The sequence below is a fragment of the Scomber japonicus genome, chromosome 3, assembly GCF_027409825.1.
Source record: "Scomber japonicus isolate fScoJap1 chromosome 3, fScoJap1.pri, whole genome shotgun sequence".
NCBI lineage: Eukaryota > Metazoa > Chordata > Actinopteri > Scombriformes > Scombridae > Scomber > Scomber japonicus.
This window is the reverse complement of record NC_070580.1, coordinates 4,906,923-4,930,432: the sequence shown is the minus strand read 5'-3', so window position 1 is coordinate 4,930,432 and position 23,510 is coordinate 4,906,923. Positions and strand designations below refer to the sequence as shown.

Genomic DNA, 23,510 nt, shown 5'->3' with positions numbered 1-23,510 from the left:
GAGAGGCCTGACAGAGAGCACTCCTGTCAGCTGTCAACGCAGAGATTTTTCTTCTTCCAATTTTTTTGCCAAAATTATGTATTTCCTGTTTTTGAGCGATAGTATCCAGCTTCAGCTTGGCCTCAGGTTTCTCCTATTTAAAGACTATAGCTCCCCATTAATAGCACAACTTAACTGAATTGTGTTTTTTGGTGCAGTGAGTCAGTTGGATTTTATTAGGAGTATCATTTGGGAGGAGAGGTGTTGGGCCATTAATAAGTCTCCACGCCCTCACATACATTTGGTGTGTAAATTTCTCTCTCAGAAGATTTGTCTGGAATGAAACAGTGTAGCTGATCATTTTTCTAAACCCTGGGAAATCTCTCGTGCCATATTGCTCTGTGTAGATTACCTCAGCAGTTTTTGGCAAAACACCATCTGAGGAAAAATAACCTGTTCTCCTTTGCAGCTTTCAACGTCCAAAAGCAAAAACTGTCAAAACCCCTTTCATACTGCAGTCACTCTTGTTCTGATTGTGTTACTCATGATTCATGTGTGGGGGGAAAATATCATACTCTTAATGTTGTTAAAGGTGCAGTGTGTAGAATATATAATATCTTGCAGAAAGGATAAAATTCATAAGCATGTTTTAATTAGTGTTTAATCAAATCAAATCATGAGAACAATGAGAAATAGCACTTATATCTACATAGGAGTGGGTTGCTGTTTCACTACAGTAGCCCTGAACAGACAAACTGTACGCTGGCTCTAGTAAAAGCCATTGGCGTGATGGCGCATGATTGCAGTTGCCAAACATTTTTGAAGGAATGGAAGATCATACCTATACTTTACCAGAAAAAATGCGTGTATCATTTTTCTCAACAACACAAAGAGGCACAGACAACGGCAAAAAAAACGGGTAATCATTGGTGTTGCCTTTCCCAGGTGGAAATCTCTAATGAGAGAAAAGTGTTTCCAGACTGATGCTGAAGCCGACAACCGACCATAATATATATTTCCCTCCTCTGCTAATGGTTTAATGCTTAGATAATTACCACTATATACCGCTAAAAACAACGCAAATTACACAGTGTACCTTTAAAAGAAGACTAGAAAACACTAGTGGACCCTTGTAGTTGCTGTTTCCATTACATCACACAATACAAGTGTTTTTTTTTTTACATAAGAGGCTTACTGTGGCGAGGCTAAAAATGTAAATTTTGAACTTTAGTTGGCATGAGAGGAAAGGCCACAGGTGCCTGATGGGCTCAGGATGCTTTCTGAGCCCATCTACACATCATGTCCTCTGTGGCTGTGCACACACACGCACACACACACACACACACACACACACACACACACACACACACACTCATCCATCCACAGGAGCTGCCACTGCACTCTGGCTCTGTGGTTTGAGCTGTGAACAAATCTACAGCAAGCAGACTGGAAAGTAACAGCATGTATACCCACAGTTCAAGTTCACCACAGTGTTTTGTTGTTAGTTTGTATCATGGCTCAGGGGAGAACAGTGTCATTGTGTCAGTAGATCCAACACTGGAGCTCAGACTGAAATATCCTAACGACTGATCTGGTGCAGACATTCATATCTACCCCCTCAGGATAAAATCACTTTGATGATCTCTCAAAGGTGCAGTGTGTAAGATTTAGTGAGGTTGCTGTAACAACTGACTTGGTGAAACAGAAACAGAAACAGAAACAGAAACAGAAACAGAAACAGAAACAGTCTTTTAATAGATGCCAAAAGTCGGTATGTAGGAGATCAGTCAGCGGAGGCAAAGGTAGAATAATGAACTCGTTACCAAGCCCTTGACAAGCTTCAGCTGCTTGTTAATGAGTTAATAATTAGAATCAGGTGTGTTATAGTGAGGAGATACCTAAAACATGCAGGGCAGTAGCTCTACAGGAGCAGAGTTGGAGACCACCGCTCTAGCTGTACAGTTAATGATAAGATGATGACATGATGAAAAATTGAGAATAGTATGGTTCTGTGTGACCACCAGATAATTACAAATTGGTCACACAAACCATGAGCCAATCATGTAAAAACAAGCTGCACGAAATAACTTATCCATCATTATTCACAGTGAAATGTCCTTGTGATGACTTGTGCCTCTTGCCAGTGCCAGGATGTGTGGGTAGTAGAGGGCAGTGCAAGCTGCTCAGCTCTGTTCAAACAGCCTGTAGTTGTCTGGCTTGAAGTGGCTCTAGACCAAAGTGTTGGAGGAATGGATGCATGGAATATTTGAACCAATTGACTAATATCATAATCCCTGTGCTCTGTTACTACTGTAGCACAAAAACATTTCAAAGTCCCTTTAAATGTGAAACTCTGTACAAAGTCCTTTATATATATATATATTACAAACATACAAACATGGAAACAGACTTCTGGATTTTGAACTTCTTCAAGCCAGTACTGTACTACGTTGGAAGGGTATATAAAGTTAAAGCAGGAGAATCTGCCTTAACCTCTAAACATATACTGGTAGCACGACTCTATGGATGGCAATGCCAGTCTGTCAGTCAGTTGGTCCACCACTCTGGATGAATTGCCATGATATTGTGTTTAGTTCACCCAATTCATGATCCCCAGAGGATGAATTCTACTGACTTTGGGATAGAATTCCTCCAGCATCTTCCTGACACATCTTCCTTACAGCTGCTTTGGCTGTAGACTCTTATGCTATGACACTACAGTGTGTGTGTGTGTGTGTGTGTGTGTGTGTGTGTGTGTGTGTGTGTGTGTGTGTGTGTGCAGAATGTGTCTGAAAAGTATTATTATTGTACACTCCTTGGATTTGGGATTTTAACCCTCACATTCTGTTCATATTCTACACCATCACAGTATGTTCAACATTTACCCAGTCTAAGAATACCAAATACCAAATTTTGAACCCCAGATCTATGAATAAATGTGTGTCATTTTTGGAGAAAAAAATGCTACTATCACACAATATCATGTCCTATTTTACTAAGACATGAAAATATAACATAAAAATATAATATAAGCAATAATGATGGAAATGTATTTTATAACTTTATGGAAGTGTGGAGTGTAGAACCATTAGAGCCATCAGTCTTCACTGCTACATCATAAAAATAAATCATCATAACTACTATCTTTATTCAAATGTGACCTGAACAGTATTTAAAGGTTAAGGGATCACCTCTACTGTATAGAATGTAGCAGCCTAAGATGTAGTCTTTGGAGGCTGTTAATTCTCCTCCACACATTTCAATGACATGACAACTGGAGAAGAATTATGCCCTATTACTGTTTTGGGTCATATGAAGCAAATGGTGTAATATGAACGTGAAAGCTAAAATGCTAAACACACTTATATATAATATGCTAGAGTGTGTTAATGCTGATTGATAATGCTGATTTTATATGGCACTCAGAGGAAATTGAAGTTTTATACAGCTTATGGAGCTTCTTTTTTTTTTTTTTTTACTCAGGATAATGAAGGTCATGCTAAGCTCGTCTGTGTGTGATTACTGTCATCTACCACAGCAGAGAGAATGGCTGGAATATAACCACAGTGTGTAAGGAAAGGGTCAAAAGCACAAAGTACTACTTGAATGTATTGTGCTTCAGAAATGGGATCAAGTCACTGCTGATCCACAAACCCAGGTCACACACACACACAGACACACACACACACACACACACACACACACACAGACACACACACACACACACACACACACACACACACACACACACACACACACACACACTTTCCTTGTCGGACGGGTGAACTAACTCACAGACAAACTTAGATTGATTCTTTCTAGCACACATGAGCACACAGACACACACAGCTACACATACACACTGGCATGCAGAGAGCAGTGTAACCTTCCCCAGCATCCCTGACACAGATTTAAATGAGGCTCAATGAATTATTAAGAGTTGAGTCTTGTTCACTTCTGTCAGCCAGGCAGCACTAAAGGAAAACCACAGGGAACACACTAACTCTTCACACCACATTAAAACTGTTTTGGCCCTTTCCGAAGCACGGTGCACAATCGGGATGTCGTGTTTTCAGCGTGCCAGTAAACAGAGGGGCAACACAGTTCAGACTTGTATAATGTCAGTACGTGTCAAAGGATGGAACATTTTTCAGCAGCTTGTGACACTTAGTTAAAGCTCACATGGCTCAGCGCTGCAGGGGCCAGTTTAGAAATGTGAGCAGACAGCAGAACAAGCACTCACCTGTGTACCTGCTCTTTATTTTTTGTTTACCCTGTATCACTATCACCCCCTTCTTTATCTCCCACCTGTGAACTGGAATATAATGACTGTTTTGAATAAAGAGCAGTTGTATTTCATCCAGTATATAGCTGCACTAAATTATATCTTTATCATATATGGACTTTGACCTCAATATTTCCACACTTCATATTAGCAGTTAAGAGGCTATTCATGTCACATTGGCTAAGCTAGTAGTGTCCTCCATTCCTCACTGTGTACATTCTGAGTGGAGACTGCAGAAGAATTAAAGTTAAATAACTCTGTCCTCAACCTCAACAGTCTGTGTTTTTACACAAGTGTAGCACCCACTCTCCAATCCCACCCCCACCCCCCTTTTATTATTATGCTATTATACTATCATTATATCAGTGGTATTAAATTATGTTCGAATGACAATGATATTGCTTATCGCAATTAATTCTGAGACAATATATCGTCCAACAAAAGCAGTTATTTTGACAGCGTCGTTATCCAATCAGAATAAAATAAAAGTTCTTTGGGGGACATGAGTCTCAGTGTCTGGTAGATGTTTAAAACAAATACTAATTTCTGATTTCATTGAAACTCTATATCAGGACTCTTGAAACATACACACAGTAGTTCTAATGAACAGATTCATCATTTTAATTCAATGCTGCAAGTAGTCGTAGTGTTAATATAATGCTGTACAGTGAAGTGATGGTGAGGATATTTAATAAGACCATATTACACAAAATAAAGTAGGAGAAATAGATATTTAGATTTTTAAATGGGCTTGTGGTAAATTCCAGTCAAAACATGTGTTTTGCTTATTGTTTTTGTATTCTGTAGCCTACAAAATACCACAGGCCATATATTATAGTGTTTGGATTATGTTTCAAGTCATACATTATCCATTTCCATAGTGCAGGTATGTCCACACTTGCACAAACTGAATGTACATTGTTTAATAAACCATGTTCATTCTCATGCTGTGTGGATTTCCTTAATTTCTCTGTACTTACATCATCTGAAACCCTCCACCCTGTATGCCCCTTCACACTGACCCTGTATGTAAGCTGAGTACAGGGTCAGTATGTAGGGTGCAGCTCTCAACAGTAATAGTGGTCCAGTAAATGTGGCATTCAGGGACCCATCTGTCAAGGCCAGCCTGGTCTCAGCTGGACCCTCTTGACAGCAAGGGACCACTCAGGCCTTATGGGAGCACACACACACACAGAATGAAAAAAACAAACATTTGCCAAATGTGCACAAACACACAAAGACTGTGCTCTCTGATATAATGTGGGTGTGCGTGTAATACACTTTCCAAAGTGGAAAGCCTTTCCGTGCAGAGGAAGTTGTGTCCCAGGGCACTGTGGGTAATGTGAGCATCAGAGGGAAACAACTGACTGCACTTTCTGTGTGTGTGTGTGTGTGTGTGTGTGTGTGTGTGTGTGTGTGTGTGTGGTTTCAGGATTTCTCCCACTGTCTGTTTAATTGCAGCTGAGCTGTTTGTTTGACAATTAGCTGGAGGAGCTGGGATTTTCAATTTGGTGCATCAAGTCTTCAGTTATTACAATTTACTTTAAAAGCAAAAAATGTGTGTGTGTCTGTGTGTGTGTGTGTGTGTGTGCGTGTGTGCGTGTGTGAGTGTGTGTGTGCATGTACACATGCATGCGTTTTTGTTACCTCCGGCATAAACACTGATCTTGTCAGGACCAGTAGACCTTATGGGGACCAAATCCCAGTACTAATGAGGCAAAATGTCATTTCCGAGGTCCTGGTTAGGGTTGGGGGTGAGGTGTGAACTAAGGTTGTGCTCACAATGAATGACTGTACTAACAAGATCTGTAGCCAACTCTAAGCACAACATATGAATCTAGTTTCAACAACACACTTGTTCCCACAAGTTTGTATTATTGTCCCTTGGTGCTAGAACAACAAACTATGAAAGAAAATATAGTAGAAGTTCACTACTTTTTTTTTTTTTTTTTTAAGTATATTTTTTCGGGCTTTTTTTTGCCTTTAATGTACAGGACAGTGGCGATAGACAGGAAACAGGAGGCAGAGAGAGGGGGAATGACACGCAGGATAAGACCGCTCGGCTTGGATTTCGAACCAGGGTCACCTGCACCGAGGACTACAGCCTCAACACATGGGGTGGGCGCTCTACCCGCTGAGCTATGTTCAACCCCAGAAGTTTACTACTTTTTACAAGTTCTTCACTTAAAGTCCATGTAAAGTAAGAATAAATATGTGTTCTGAGTTTGACATACCACAGAAAAGTGTGTTGTTAACCACCCTGCCAAATTTGAATGATTAAAAAAATCGCCAAATATATGAAATTAGGTTTCAAATTTGTGTAAAAATCAGCCTCTTTCTCTGCTACCAAACGCTGTGGGCGTGCCCGCCGAGTCTGCTGAAACCCTGCCCCCTACCAAGTGTCACCTGTCAATCAAAGTCACCACCTCTACCAGAAACATGGACGCTACGTCTGAGAGCTTTCGGCGGCTAGCTTGGCGGCTAACTCAGCTAACTCGCTAACTGTAGACTGTAGTAGTAGTAGTGTGTGCTGAATGTATTTATACCTCTACTGCAGCAGGGGCGGGTTTATGCTAATAAGGCGGCTGTGATTTTAAGACCCGCCCACTAAATCCTGAACACAGAAATCTTAAAACACAGTTTGTGAAGCCTAGCTCCACAATTCAAATCTCAATGGTTGAAATGCTTTTTACACCTTTTTTAGAAATACATTTATGACCTATTTAATGTGTTTAGAAGAAAATGTCTGAATTCACATTACACAGTCTTATTATCCATTAAGCATTTTCACATGTTTAAGCTCACTGAGATCTGAAATGTAAGCTCAACACATACAAAAATCTAAGCAACAACCAAGGCTACGACACAGATGGTGGTTCAGTTCAGAAACTCATTAAAAGCAGGATATAACCCCTTTAAAGATGTTGGTATTTTTAATTTGAACTTGTCAATATGTTCCCCCTGTTTCCAGTTTTCAGTATTCAAATGGCTGTTATCTGCTACCTGAAAGCTAGAGGGCACTAAATCATACACACTGGTCCTTTAACATGCAGATTTGATACAACATTCAATCTCTTTAAAAAACGCAAGTAAATTAAATTAACTTTCACTTGAATAGAAATCCTGTTAGTTTCATCATTGTTCTTTTCTTCTGTTCTCTCTCCAGTTTCTTTTCAGATCACTCTCTTTCTCTTCATCTCCCCTCTGAGACTCTTCTGACATTTCTTCATTATCAATAATTAATAAATCCTCTGCCTTGTGTTTGTGTGTCTGATTGAAGGATTAAAGGATTTTCTACCTCCTCTGTGTAGATCAGGGCTTCATTTCTGATGAACACATCATTGTAGAGATGAGTGAATCTATGTTCTTTTTTTAACAGAGACATCATGAAGAGAACATTTTGATATTTAAAAGGAATGAGCCCTTTAACATATTTGATTAAAAAATAGTTCTATTAAACAGTAGGTTTCCTTTACTAGCCTGCCCTGAAGACACCTAACAACACCTCTAAAGCTGTCTTAATTACATGAATCTGTCTTACAGTGTATAAGTGCTGACACAATGATATTACACCTGGAAAAACTGGTATACTTGACAACAAGAATTCAGGAACCTGTGCACTGCACACAGCCACCATGAAAACAGTTACACCCCATCTAAAAACTACACATTTCTAATTTTCAACTTTTATTTGTCTATACATTAAAATGAGATCCTGTGAGACGTTGATAGGTGTATTTTGTCAGTTTAGAAAAAGCCAGGCATCTTTACACCAAGCACCAAAAATGACTTCAAACATATTCTTCTAAACACATCATAAATGTATTTCTAAAAAAGGTGCATAAAGCATTTCAACCATTTAGATTTGAATTGTGGAGCTAGGCTTCACAAACTTGTGTTTCAAGATGGGAGCAGAGAAAGAGACTGAGTTTTACACAACTTTGAAGCCTAATTTCATATATTTGGTGATTTTTTTAATCATTCAAATGATTTACATGGACTTTAATGCCTCACATACATTATATACTTTAAATTAGAATTACAAGCAATTGAATCAGAAAAGTTGTTATTCTAATTATACAAGAGTCAACAACGTGTTGGCAATAAATGGTAAAATGGTAAATGGATTGTACTTATATAGCACTTTTCTAGTCTTTTTGACCACTCAAAGCACTTTTACACTACATGTCACATTCACCCATTCACATTCATACATTCATACACTGATGACAGGAGCTGCCACACAGGGTGCCAACCTGCTCATCAGGAGGAAACTAACCATTCTTACACATTCACACGCTATTGGTACAGCTATTGGGAACAATTTGGGGTTAAGTATCTTGCCCAAGGACACATCGACATGTGGACTGGAGGAACCAGGAGTCCAACCGCCAATCTTCCAATTGGTGGACGACCTGCTCTACCTCCTGAGCCACAACTACAATGTACCCCAACTCTGGTAGTAACATATCAATAAAGCCCAATATTAATACTAATACAATCAATTCTGTTATTTTAAATGAACTACAGTGTGTGGCTGGTTTCACTTGTTAGTAATCCACTCCAAGTGCATAACACTGTAAAAGTAGCTCATTTAGACTAATTATCTTAAATGATATGAGTACAAGGCCAGCAGGTGTAACCATACATGAACACTCTCAAATCAGAATAACAGGAGTTTATCGTGTTCCTCTCATGTCTCACAGTCTTCAAAGGAAAGAAATTGAGTGTATTTAACACCATTTGCCATGAAATGTGGAGCAGGCGGACCCAAATCCAGAGACTAGGATAAAGCAGGGTAAACTGAATAGAACAGACTGAACAGAAAACCAAGACTTAAATACACAGGGGGTTGATTATAAACAGGACACAGCTGATGAGTTCAATGAATTATATAAAATGTGAAGAAGGCAACAGTAATTTATGGATGTTTTAATTAAATATGGGTCAAACACTCTGTATACAAATGTTCATAAGAAGTTGAAATATTTGCATTTTTGTATTATTCTGGGTCACATTAAGAGAAGTCGTCACATTTAAAGCTAAAAGAAAACAGTATTAAGGGTGTTTTTACTGCTCTCAAATGTCAAAATGGGTTCAAATTTGACCATGAACAGCTCGGTATGATGCCAGCTGCTGCATGTTTCCTTTATTACAGCAGAAAAAGGGGAAGAGATTGAGTGATAAGGCAGATAGTGGCAATACCACCGCAACAGACCTACAAGCTGGAGTGAAATAGAAAAATAATACTCTATTCTTTCTCGTCTACCTCCCCTCTTTTCTCTCCCATCCTGCTTCACCCTCACTTTGTTCTACACCTCAACCTTCTTCCTGTATTGATTTTTTTTTGCCTGTGCTCTTCAATGGAACACAACCCCAACACCTCGACCTCATCGCTCTGCATGTTATTACAGACCCAACAAATCCAATATCACACCAAGCAAATACTATTACACTGTTCTGTATGTGTGTGTGTGTGTGTGTGTGTGTGTGTGTGTGTGTGTGTGTGTGTGTGTGTGTGTGTGTGTGTGTGTGTGTGTGGGTGGGTGTGTGTTTGTGACCACCAACATCCATCATACCACTGTACTTAAACATTTATTCATGGATGTGTCAACTCTCTCTTAACCCTCTCTCTGCCTTTCAGCCGTGTGTCTGGTGCTCGGCTGTATCATCTTCCCCAACGGTTGGGACTCTGAGGTGATTCGGGACATGTGCGGCGAGGACACAGGGAAGTACACGCTGGGTAACTGCTCAGTGCGCTGGGCCTACATACTGGCTATCATTGGCATCTTGGACTCGCTCATCCTCTCCTTCCTCGCCTTCGTGCTTGGCAACCGGCAGAGCGACGTCCTGCAGGAGGAGCTGAAGGCCGAGAATAAAGGTGAAGAGAATACATCTAGTTTGTTGAGATTTCAGGGGAGGGAAAGGCAAAAACAATGAATTAAATGATAATCAAAATAATTCCTGATACAAAAACAATGGTGATGCTATTTTTTAGGGGGCATCTCTGTTTAAATTTAGGGTCATTTATCAGCAGGGGAGCACCTCAGCTAGAAATGCCATGAGCAGAAATCACTCAACAGCTTTAGCTTATTAGCTCATCTTAGCGTTCGTTTGTTTTTTTCATTTTATAATTGGATTTTATAATGAAATGAATCAAAATAATCACTAAAAAATCCACTTATTGTCACGAAAGAGTGAAATAAATTAGAAATTGGTTGAATGAGTGTTAAATGCACGTGTTAAATTGAGGACGCATTCGTTAATTGGTTCGCATGCATGATTCATTTGTTGGTATAAGGCATGACCTGAAATCATGGAAATATTATACACTTTAAAATGATCAGGAGCAGGAATTTTATATGGTAGACATTTAGTGACTTGTTTGTTTGTGTTCATGGTAAATGAAGATGCTCAAACTCAGATGGCAGTGAATCCCCCAGAGGTAAAGATATATGGGTCAATGAAGTTTTTTTGTGTCCACGTGGTTTAGTTTTTAGGGTTAAAATGTGAAAATAAACGTATAAATAACTTGCACACATTCTTTTTTTGTGGACCCAGCATCAAATTTCTGCTTTTAATCAATTTTGGGAGAATATATTAGAGGATTATGGTAAAAATGTCTAAGTGGTGTGACCATAAAAACTTACATTATAACTTTTTATATTAAATAATGGAATATAATTGTTCTAAATATTACATTTAATCTGGGGAATCATGGAGATCAGGAAGTAATTATTTGTATAAGTTCACTTAATTCTTTGACCATTTGACATTTTCAGGAGCATTCAGTCTTACTTTTGGTTAAAAAAATGGTGTAAATATCATTTCAAATGATATAAAACCAACAAAAATACTAAATGTACATTTTAACAAACCTGATGCTGCTTTTAAAACTATTCAAGATATTTTTGAATTGCTCATCTTGCCAACACTTATTTGTTACTGACCCATACACTCAAAAGAATATATATTGTTCATCTATGGTTTGTATCAGTGAGCATACTACTATAGCCTGTTGTAGGAAAAAGGCTAAAATGTGTCTGTAGCTCCACTCTGAGCTGCAGCAGAAACACGCTAGTACCAGAAGTCGAGCAGTATGGTTGTTATATTTATATTTGGTGATATTTTTGCCTGTAGGCTGCAGCTCAGTCTTCTATGTACGGCTGCTGTTATGATGAGAGTGTTGCAGCATCATCAGAGGAAGTGAAGACCGTGTCGAGCTGTCTTAAGAGAAGTAAAGAATAAAACTCCCCCAAATTCCTCTGAGTGTATGGAGGAAGTTTCCATGGTTACGTGTCAGATACCAGGAGGATAAGACTGTGCTTTCCTCTCTCTCTCTCTCTCTCTCTCTCTCTCTCTCTCTCTCTCTCTCTCTCTCTCTCTCTCTCTCTCTCTCTCTCTCTCTCTCTCTCTCTCTCTCTCTCTCTCTCTCTCTCTCTCTCTCTCTCTCTCTCTCTCTCTCTCTCTCTCTCTCTCTCTCTCTCTCTCCCCCCTTCTGCATCACATGAGCAGCAGGTGTCATACACAATCACTGTACAAATGCCTGCCAATATAATTACATGTAACATTAAATATAAAGACTAATTTTGTCTAACACAGAAGTTATCAGAGGCTTTATGCACATTACAGTCCTTAATGCTTAATTCAGATTTTTCAGTCAGATCTGATCTTTTTGTGTTGGTGGTTTATAAGTCACATGTAGGTTATCCATACATGTGATGGAGGTTAACAGACAGCACAGATAATGAGGATGTAAACATGTTTATTTCAGCCAGGCAGTGAGGAGCTGATGCTGAATGGTGATGACAGGCGACGGATGTGTGCAGAGAAGTGACACGTTAAAAAAAACAACAACACATGGATTCTACATATGCAAATAGCCTTGATCTGATATGGAAAAAAAAGATTTGGTTTGTTCACTTTGTCCAGATCTGACTCACAAAAAAATCTGATTTGGTTCATGAACATGACTGAGTTCACACTTGCTCTGAGGAAATCAAGGTGTCTCTATTTAAAGTCTCTGCGCACACACACACACACACACACACACGCACACACACACACACACACACACACACACACACACACACACACACACACGCAGGTGTTTCCAATTAATCTGATTAGACCTCTACTCAGGTGAGGTGAAGTCATGCTGAGAAGAAGAACAATCACGATGTAAGCTGTCCACCTTCACAGGTACAACCAACACCAAAGTGAGAGGGAGTTGTCAGTAAAGGACAGCCAGCTCTGAGAAAGAAAGACAAACAGAAAGAACGAAGTGCACAAAAAAAGATGCAAAGAAACAAAGATGAATGTATATGTGCCTTGTAAGCTTTGTATTGATAACAGTGAGTGTTGGTATTAGAAAGAAAGAAAGACAGACAGACTGCTGTATATATGCATTATATGTTTGTATTGTATTGATGACAATGAATGTTTATTAAATCAAAGGGTACAGTCCTGACCTGCTGTATGTGAAAAGTGCCTTGAGATAACTTTTGTTATGATTTCTCGCTATATATAAAAATAGCTTGATGATTGATGAGTTAATATTGGAATTTGTGTAAATACAAGAATACGATTAATTCTCTTCTTTTTGTGTGTTCCACAGATTTTGCAGTGTCTAGGGTAAGTTACATTCTTATTGTTTGTGTGGCTGGAGTGTGTGTTCTTGTGGTGGTGAGTGATCTATGTGATGAATAATAATCCATTTAACTGATGAGACTCACCTCATAAGACCTTAAAAACCTATCCATTAATAAACAGCATATACAGTACACACTGGCATGTTAGAATAAAACATGTTAACATGTATCAGAACACATTAACACTGTAACCACACATACACAGTTCTGTATAATGCATGTGTTACGTGCAAAACACATTAGAGGAGCACTGGGACTGTGTGTCCCTGAGCTCAGTCTCTCAGGCAGCACTTACTTCCACACTGTGTAACGCCTCCAGCTAAGAAGCAGAGGACTTCATATGAAGCCTGAGAGGAACAATGCCTTAAGTTTCTACCTACTTTAAAAAAAATAACTCAATCGAAAGGTGATAAATTTAAATATATAATATATATACGTATATATAAAAAATAAAAAATATTCACACCTTGCTGAGGATAAAAAATAATAATACATTTGTTTTAACCCTTTCATGTATGAATTATGATAACCTCAGTCAGGATGTTTCTCCTAGTTTTTTTCATTTCTCTTTAGGCATGAAAAAAAATATTTGAACTTAATTTTTTCTTTCACCAAATGAGTGTAACTATGCCATCAAAATCCTTTTATACATAAGAAAACAGAATAGCGGTCCACTGCAGTGACCAATATGCGTGAAAGGGTTAAAATTGCCAAATGTCAGCTGAGTATGGCACCAGCTGCTACGTCACTCTCTACGATGAGCTGTTAAGAAAATGAATGAATTGTCTTTTATTAAAGGTGATGTAACGGGACCTGGCTTTATTTCGTCTCCCTCTTGTTTCCCTCCTGCAGTTTTAAACACATACAGTAATTTAAGTATATTGTATCATTTTTAAAAACTAGGAGACAAAAGCTCTACATGATGTGTGCAGACAGAGGAGACAAAGTTGTTCATGAATATAACATAAATGCCACTTTCAGCATGAACCAGCAATGAGCTGCTTTTTTACTCTGTAACCGTTTTTAATGAGAGCACAAAAACACACACAAAAGTAATGCATGACTCAATGATTTAATACAGGATGTAATATGAATTCATGTGGCTCACTATTTAGAAATGGCCTCGTCACTATCAGTTTATGTGATTATCCGGTTACACAGAAAATACCCATACACAGAATCAGTCAGTGAAAGCAGCACCTGTTTTCATAGAAGCTGTTTTAATCACAGTGGCAGTATGATACAAACATCTGCATGTGTATAGTACTTCATACAAACTATATGAGTCACAATTAACATTATTATCCAGTTTTTCTCTCTCTTCATTACTGTTGATGCATCCACTCAGCTGATTCAGCATTGTAGTCCTATGACATCATCACACTCACAATGGACAGTTTACTTTTTTATTTATCTTTTAAAGCCAAACAGCAGGGCCAACAGAGGCAACTCAGTGTGCTTTACATAAAAGCTAAATATCAGGGGATGATTAAACAGTAAAAATAGGAAACATTCAAATATACAATTAAAAAAAAATATATATATTAAAAGAAAACAAAGTACAGAGACATGTGAAGAACGATAGAAAACAAAAGACTAGACTAAAATAGAGCATATAATATGAGAGTGCCGCATAAAATAATGATTAGCTGTAAAAATGTGTGGTCTTTCCCTTTAATCATGTCTGTTCATTCTCCACTAATGTGTTAACTGTCACCTGCTGGATCATTTTGATCTCACTTCTCTTCCATGCTACACTCCACTTCTTTTTTTAAACCATGAAAACACATATAAAAATAAAGTCTCTCATGTCCTCATTCATGCATTAAACGATCATGAGTCATGCATTAGTTACGCATGAATGAATCATGTGTTTTATAGCCTGAAGTGTCACCTGTTATTTTGATGGAAAACACACTGATTTCTTTTGACTTTGCAGTATTTTTGCATTCCAAATGTACAAAGAAAACATCATAAAAAGCTCAACTTAGAATTACAGAATCTATTCACATATATGTTTTATGTAAATAAGTATCACCACATAATATTTAGAAATGACTTGAGGCCCTCCACTCAAATAAGTGTGGACCTTTTCTCAAGATTTCCACCTTTCATATGCCAATTTTGCCATTTTTAAAAAAGTCTGATCACCAGCATTCTCAGCCTTTAGGTGGAAATGGTCTGGATGTGTGCTGACATTATGTCATCATTAATGGGACCACCCACTATCAATATAACGTGTATTTATGAAATTTATGGAAGGAGAATATGAGTATGTCAGATTGTGAATGTACATGTTTTTAAACACCCAATCTCAAAGTTCTTGCACAGATCAAAAGACCTCCTGACCCTCTGCCACCAGGAAGGCTCTAGACAAAGCACACGCCAAGAGACTCATTAATAGCTTCTATCCAAAGCCATCACCATAATAAACACTGCACTACTTTTTATTATACATGTACAATCCATCCACTGCTATACAAGTGCAGTACAACCAGCATCCGGCTCTGTACACAGGTACTAAGTGCTGTGTGTGTGTGTGATTTACTTAAATGTGACTCTTTTCATTTGAGCTCCACTCAAGCAGTGCAGCAGAAATGTTGTCGTAAGGATCAGTTATGTGATGCAACCCAGTGTCCAATTGGTGTAACCAATATTTTTTTCATAAAAATCTGATTATATATAGGAAAATAAATGTGAACTAAAATGTGGATTTAATATAGACCACTTTTGCAATGCAGCACTATGTTTTGTAACACATTTTACATCATTTGTCAAAACTTATTTAGAAAATATGGTTATTTTTAGGATATGAAATGAAGGGATACTTAAACAAAATTGCCTTTCATTTGATGTTTTAAATGAAGTAATGAAGTAAAAAGTCCACTTAAATACACTGTAGGTAGATTAAATATTTAATATTTATCATTCTTTTGTGGTTACACCAATTGACATTTTCAGGAGCATTCAGTCTTACTTTTGGTTAAAAAAAATGGTACAAATGGTAATTTCAAATGATATAAAAACCAACAAAAATACTAAATGTACATTTTAACAAACCCGATGCTGCTTTTAAAACTATTTTTGAATATATTTTTGAATTGCTCATTTTGCCAAACCTTATTTATCACTGACCCATGTACCTGTACAATGAAAATAAACTATTCTATTCTATTCTATTCTATTCTATTCTATTCTAGATTTAACTACAATCTCAGTCCCATCACATGTAACTGAAGTAACAAGAGTAAACCTGCGTGTGGCTGCCAAATGTCATAGAGAACATCACAGTAATCCATTGAGTCTTTACAAGTGAGAGCAGTTCCCCTCGGCTGACTCTACCTGGTGTCAGGTCAGATATCTTGCGCTCGTCCTCGTTAGACAGACGATGTTTGGGCACATTAGAGGCTTTGGTAAAGTGATATATTCTCTTGAGGGAAAGGCAGAGGGGGTAGAAGAAGAGAGGGAAGCAGTGGGAAAATAAAAAGGTGGGACCACGTTGCAGGAAACATCCTGGGGCACAATGCTTTCCCAAAGGAGCGGGAGGAGCCGAGACGTCAAGTTGAAGAAGGCCTTTCACTGAGGAGTGTGTCTGCTGCGTGCACCAGGCCCTGCAGCTTCTCTCTCTCTCTTTGTGTGTGTGTGTGTGTGTGTGTGTGTGTGTGTGTGTGTGCTTCAAAGAAAGAGAGGACACAGGAAAAAACAGCCTAATTACAAGCCAAGCTGATCTGCAAAAAAAAAAATCCCACAAACACAAATGTGGCGTGAGCAGCTGGGTGTTTTGGTGCATGAAAGATAAATTGTTAAAAGCACCAGCACGAGGAAAAGTATCTCCTCCTCTTAGTGTACTACAAGACGAGGGGAGGATGTTTCTCTAAATGTGCCTTAACTACTCTTACTGTGTGTATGTGTTGCTACTTCAATATTATATTCATTTATTTCATGTAATGTCTGGTATTTTTGGAACAGTTTAGCATTTTACTGTTCTGATGATTATTGGAAGAGGAAACCCTGAAAACACTGCACTGAATAGTTTAGTGTGTGAACATAGCTATACAATTACTGATCACCACTTTCATTTAATATGGAGTGGTTTAATAAACATTGTTACATCTGTAGTGTTCCTGGTCAAAAATTACATCATAGGATTAGGATACTTTATTGGTCTCCCTAGGGAGAAATTTATCTTGGAGACAGGGACAAACGTTGCATAAATAACATACAATAAAAAAACAAAAGAACATGCAATACAAACGTACAGGTAAAAAAAATCCTATCCTATCTGGAGTCATGAATACACAATGTCATTTCCATACGCAAAACCATCACATGCATTCATTTCTGGCTGTTAAGAAGCTTGATTGATACAGGAACAAAAGAGTGTTTGTATCGATTGTGCCTCCACAAAGGAAGTCTATGTCTCTTCTTAGGAAATGAATGGGTCATCCTTTAGATCAGTGGTCTTCAACTCTGCTCTTGGAGAGCTACTGCCCTGCATGTTTTAGGTATCTCCTCACTAAAGCACACCTGATTCTAATTATTAACTCGTTATCAAGCAGCTGAAGCTTGTCAAGGGCTTGCTATTGAGTTCATTATTGGAATCAGGTGTTTTAGAGTGAGGAGATACCTAAAACATGCAGGGCAGTATGGAATGGAATGGACTGTACTTATATAGCGCCTTTCTAGTCTGTGCGACCACTCAAAGCGCTTTTCATTATACATGTCATTCACCCTTTCACACACATTCATACACTGATGGCAGGGGCTACCACGCAGGGTGCCAACCTGCACATCAGGGGGAATCTAACCATTCATACACATTCATACACCGTTGGCACAGCAACGGGAGCAATTTGGGGTTAAGTGTCTTGCCCAAGGACACATCGACATGTGGACTGGAGGAGCCGGGAATCGAACCACCAATCTTCCAATTGGTGGACGACCGCTCTACCTCCTGAGCCACAGCCGCCACAGTAGCCCTCCAATAGCAGAGTTAGAGACCAGGACATTAGATGGAAAACATTCCCATACACACAATAACCTACACATCATATCTTCACATAGACTTCATGTATAAAGCTTTATTTGCTTAAATTCCAGGAAAGACATGTATGTGACACTTTGCACTGCTGTCTAATATGCACACAGGGGCGCTGCCGGGGATTTTGGGATCACATTGGGCCCCAGCACCACCACACACAGGTCACACCAACCATGCACAAGTACTGTAACCACACCTCTACCTGTGAAGGCTTGCAACTCTCTTGTAGTCCAATACTAACCTTACAATATCTACTGACACTGAGCTGTGATAATATAACACTGTGTAGACATGCAGGAAACATTCTGCTACAAATATAAAGCGTTACTCACACTCAAAGATAATAAAACTGTTGTGTTAATGTTGAAAACCTGTGTAGGCCCTACTATATTTTCCACACAGAAAACTGATCAGGAATCAATAAGAGAATCGGACAGATGAGCAGAATGTATCAATAAAATCTGCTTAGTTAAATGTTTTTTAAAAGCTATAAAAAAGGAAATGATGATGAATTTATTTTGAAATTGCTTCCTCTCTTTAGCTCCATCTTGGCTCGTCTCTACGAATGGACGGAGTAAGACCAATCAGTTTCTCCCTTTTAGTTTATATATGACGTGTAGATCCAGCTGTGCAGCATGTGGCCCCTGCATGCACACACTGACCCTCCTCTGTCTTATACAGGACAATATACTGTAAACCCCCTTATCTCTCCTCATGTTGTGTTTGTGTTGAACTCGCTGTCCTGTAATAGAAAATGAATGGTTTGTGTGTGAATGAATGAATGTGTTTTCAGTCAGTATCCTGAATGAGGGAAATGATGCAACATTTATTCTGACTGTGTGTTTTACATTTATAGTTAATAATTGTCAAATGAAGTGAGGATCTTAGTGAATCTTTAGATCTTTAGGTTCTTATAACTTAAACTAACTAAAAACTGTAAAAGTATCTATTGGATATCAACATCTGGACTGTAGCTCGTGTTTCTCCTCCATCTCTCTACAGCAGAGCACAGTGCATGTTCTCTGCTGCTGGATGTGTTTGCTGTACATCTCTTACATCTGCCTCATGGATAAAAATGGAAAGTATTAAGCTGAGTGTTTAGTGCTGGAAACTTTCTTATTAAAGGGTTGCTTCACTCAAATCTGGGTACTAAACCCTCAGCATATAAAAGGAGTAAGTGGTCAATTTCAGCTTTGATTTCTTCTATGTCTTCCCTGGTTTCAGAGATGATGTGACATCCTATAAGCAGAAAGGAATGTTAATAATTGATGATTTTCAAAGTCCCTTAGTGAATCTGTTAGTGATTGGTGCAGCGTTTACTATCTGATGGGTCATCCTAAACAGATTAATAACACAGTAATCCCCAACCTCTACACCTCCACCGTTCCACCAACCCCCCCACCCACCCTCTCCCCCTTCCTCATCTCCCCTCATCCTCATCCTCACTGATTCACTTGAGCCGTAATCTGATTTTCATTAAATTGGCTTGTGTGGAGGATGAATCATCAGAAAGTGCTACAGCTATTAATATCCGCTAGGCTCCAAAGGCCGTTATCATAAACACCCACACACACCACACAAACACTACACACTACACACACACTACACCCACCCCCACCACCCAGCCCCTAGTCACAAACAGGAGATTCATCCTGAGGCAGCTCTTGACTGGGGTAATGATGGAGATTGCTGCTTACTTAATGGAACTACTGAGTTAAATCTAGCTTATTGTGACCTGGTTTATCTCTATATGTGTCAGAGGGACAAGTAGTTATTTATCTACTCATCTTTCATTCAATTCTTCATATATTTAGGATTAACTTCAAATTTCACCAGGAAGGAGAAGAAGGAATATTTAACAGAAAAACAGAGAGAAGTGTTTTAAAGGTGTGAAAAATGTGGGAGAAACTGTATTAAGTTGTGACCTTTCCAGCTCGTTGCATTAGTATTAGTTTCTTTGTGTTTGTTTTTGCTCCTTTTTCATTTTCCACATCTCTCCGGCTCGTACTGACTCATGTCAGAGTCCTCACACCGTCTCACCTCTGCCGAATGGAAGCAGAGCAGCAGACAGAGGAGGGAGGTGAAGTGTCCCACAAGAGATGATGAATGATGATGTAATAACATGGCTGGTTGAAGTTAAACAGCAGTTTGTATGACATAGCAGAACCCTATATACTAAAGAATTAATATTAATCCTGGAGCGTCTGGTAGTCAAGTGGTTACCACACATGACACATAATAGCATCACTGGTTCAATTCCAGCAAGAGACCTTTGCTGCAGTTCATTCCCCTCTCCCTGTTTCCTATTGGCCTTTATGCCAAGTACTTTCAAAATAAAGCAATGGCAAAAAAAAAACTGGAGGAAAAAAAGATTTCATGTTAACCTAACTACATTTTAATATATGGACTGTTTTCAATCATTAGACCCTTGGAATTAATTTGGATATCAGGTTTTTTAAGTATGTGTCACCAGTGCTGGGCAAGTTGCATATTACTCCTTAAAATAGTAATCATGTTACTGTAGTAATGACTCAACAGCAAGTGAAATAGATACTGTGTTGGAGGTGGGGCTCTGTTCATTCCTATGTAAAGTTACTCAATGGAGCATGAAGCTGAAAGAGCCACTAAAGAAATGACCTACATGAAATCATACTGAGGACAGCCAATTGTGCCTCTACTGAGCATGCTCAGTAGAGAATTTTGCCAGCTGAAATGGCTAACTTCTGGTTTAGTTTAGTTTTTTTAATGGAGATAAAATGATAAAGTCATGCAGCTTTTCTACACTTTCAAAATGTGATCAAACCAAATGGATCAAATTCTGTTAGACACGTCATTTTGTGACACTTAAAAACATGCATCAGCTGATGTCTCTTCCAGGTCTCTTCTCTCTGTGCTGTAAACATGAAGGAGGTTGAAGTCCTTGTGTCTTTTATGACATACTGTTTAGTGACTGTGAGGTGTCTATCAGTCCTGGAAACCAGATGGATAGAAAGTGTTGTTGACAATACAGAAAAGCAGTATGTGAACCTCAGTGTAAGTACATGTCATCACTGTAGATAGATCATTGATATAGTAGTTGATGGACATGTAGTTTGCTTTCACGGAGTCATAAAACAGCACTGAGTGTGTGTCAGTGTAAAGTATACAGGCATGAATGAGTCTTCTTTGTCATCCCCTCTCCTGTCTCCTCTCACCTGTCACGTTTCTGGGTTTTTCCTCTCTCACCTCTGTAGCACATCTGTTTATTTCCTGTTTATAGTTAGAAGAAGTCATCCTGACACTGTCCCTCTTCTCTGTGTCTCTCTTCTAGATTGAAATCCGGGACACCAAGGATCCAAGATTTGCCGTCCAGCGGTTCCACTGAGAACCAAATTTCCCTTTTCCAGCATTTCCAGCTCCTACCTTACCTTCATCCTCCTCCTCCTCCTCCTCCTCCTCCTCCTCCTCTTCTAAGCTCTTCAGGTTAAACCCTTGATATGGGCTTGGAGGCTAAAGCCCAGCAGTTTGTAAGATAGGACTGAATGGAATCACTAAACAAAGGGAAGAGAAATCCATCCTGAGAAGAAGTCTGATGATCAGCTTTATCAAACTCTGGGATAAAACCATCCATGACCCATAACGTTGTTATGACAAAGATTATCAAGTTATTGATGATGATGATGGAAAATAATGCTTGCAGGAGTGTTCTATGAAATTCTACATGTTTTTATTGAGTGGAAAAAAAGAATTTTCCAGCTTTAAAAAGTATGATTATAAAGTGCGTATGTAAAAGCACACAGGTGCTACTTCTGAGATAATACGAACATAAATTATAATTTTAAAAAGATTCAAAGATTTTGTACAGCTACAGTGGAATTTTCAAGTCTTTTTCAGGCCACTTTTCAACTTCTCTTTGTATATGACAAGGTCTGATCCCAGGAACTAGAATAAAAAAATAAAAAGTACGTAAATGAGATGTTTCTGTGGAAACAGGGTAAAAAAAAAAGAAGACATATTTTCAGCATTTTTTTTTTTGCCCCCATACATGAAACATTCCTGTAAGCTGTGGAGTTAAGTCCTGTTTCATTGTCCTATTATGAGAAACAGTGTGGATTCCATTTGTCTTTTAACCCTGTGTGTAAATTCTGTCCAGTTGACATCCTTCAGTCCAGACTACACTTCCTGTCCTCAGCTGTTCACTACATCCTGTTTTTTCTCTCTGTTTCCTCCTCTCACTCCGGCCGCGTTCACTTCTGCTCTAGTCCGCTGGGTTTTAGTTTGTACGGTCGCCCCGCCACCAGGAAAGGCTCTGCATGCTGCATCTATCTCAGACTCTGCTCAGTTCCATCAGGCAGTCTGCTGCACTATCCAGACCCACCAGCTGAAGAACACAGAGCTGAGCCTTCATGTGGAGAGGACAGACCCAGCACAGACTTTCATCAGTACAACAGTCAACCCTCCTCTGATCCCACACAGGACCGTCGCTATGGAGACAGATGACTGCTGGAAGGCGAGATTGAAAGCTGAAAACGAATCAAGAGAGAGTGATTAATAATGTTTTCATTTGCCCTCCAACTACAGTTTTAAATGTACTTTCAGATTCAGATCGTGCTTTGAAAAAACCCATCTGGATATGAGTCCAATAACACAAACAGTAGCTTCATGGTAGTGTGATAATCAAATGGAAGAAGATTTAGGTCTCAATTTGTGCCCAACCAAACCCCAGTCCAGCCCTCTCCTAGGTTACATTATAGTGTATGTATGGGGTGCAATTTAAATCAGTTTTAGTTCAGCAAGTGACAAAAAAAAAAAAGATGGAAACATTTTGATACTTTTCCTTCGTCCACAGATGTGTCTCACAAAGCTCAATCTGAAGAGAGCAAAACTGAGAAAGAAGTTATATTGCGACTATATTTATCACATGATTTCACACTCAGTTTCTTTATTAGAATTCACTTCTTTTAAAAGAAATATTTTTTGATAAATGAGTTGATGAAGAGAACACATGATGCAGGACAAACATCCAGAGTTCATGTACAAATTATCACTTAATAGAAGCAACTACTGTAGCTTTTGATTCCACAAATGACACTTTGACATCTTAAGGCAAATACACAGACTGTTTTTTTTTTCTCAGGATGATTCACAAACACACTATTAGCTTCTTTTGAAATAATTCCATTATTTCAAATCTGTGTCTAAGTATTAAGTCCAGGGTCTCTCAACCTTTTCTGACCCATGATCCTGCTTTTAGCTTATCAACTGGACATAAAAATGATCATTTAAAAACACACTTATACACTATAGGTTGACTTACACTCACCCGCCTCTTCATTAGGTTCACCTGTACAATCTAATTCAATCCAATACAACAGCTCTGCTATAAAGTCTACTTTCATTAAGTTTTGTTAACATTGTCAGGAAGGTGATAATCTTACTTTATGTTTATTATTGAGGTCATAGGTGATGGTGGTGTATGCAAAATATTAGGAACACACCAGTCAATATAATGCACCCCAGTACACCATCACCATTTAGTATGACCTCAATAATAAACAGAAAGTGGAATTATCAC

General features: G+C 38.7%; 1 protein-coding gene across 1 annotated transcript in view; it reads left to right on the top strand.

Annotated features, from left to right (window-relative positions):
* The window catches only part of lhfpl4a (LHFPL tetraspan subfamily member 4a), a 50,349-nt gene extending 29,029 nt beyond the window's left edge, over window positions 1-21,320 (top strand). Inside the window, exons 2-5 of the mRNA XM_053315090.1 lie at window positions 9,909-10,145; window positions 12,882-12,898; window positions 18,498-18,530; window positions 21,267-21,320. Of these exons, the coding sequence (XP_053171065.1) occupies window positions 9,909-10,145; window positions 12,882-12,898; window positions 18,498-18,530; window positions 21,267-21,320 (341 nt within the window). The remainder of the gene's footprint in view (window positions 1-9,908; window positions 10,146-12,881; window positions 12,899-18,497; window positions 18,531-21,266) is intronic.
* The last annotated feature ends 2,190 nt before the right edge of the window (window positions 21,321-23,510 follow it).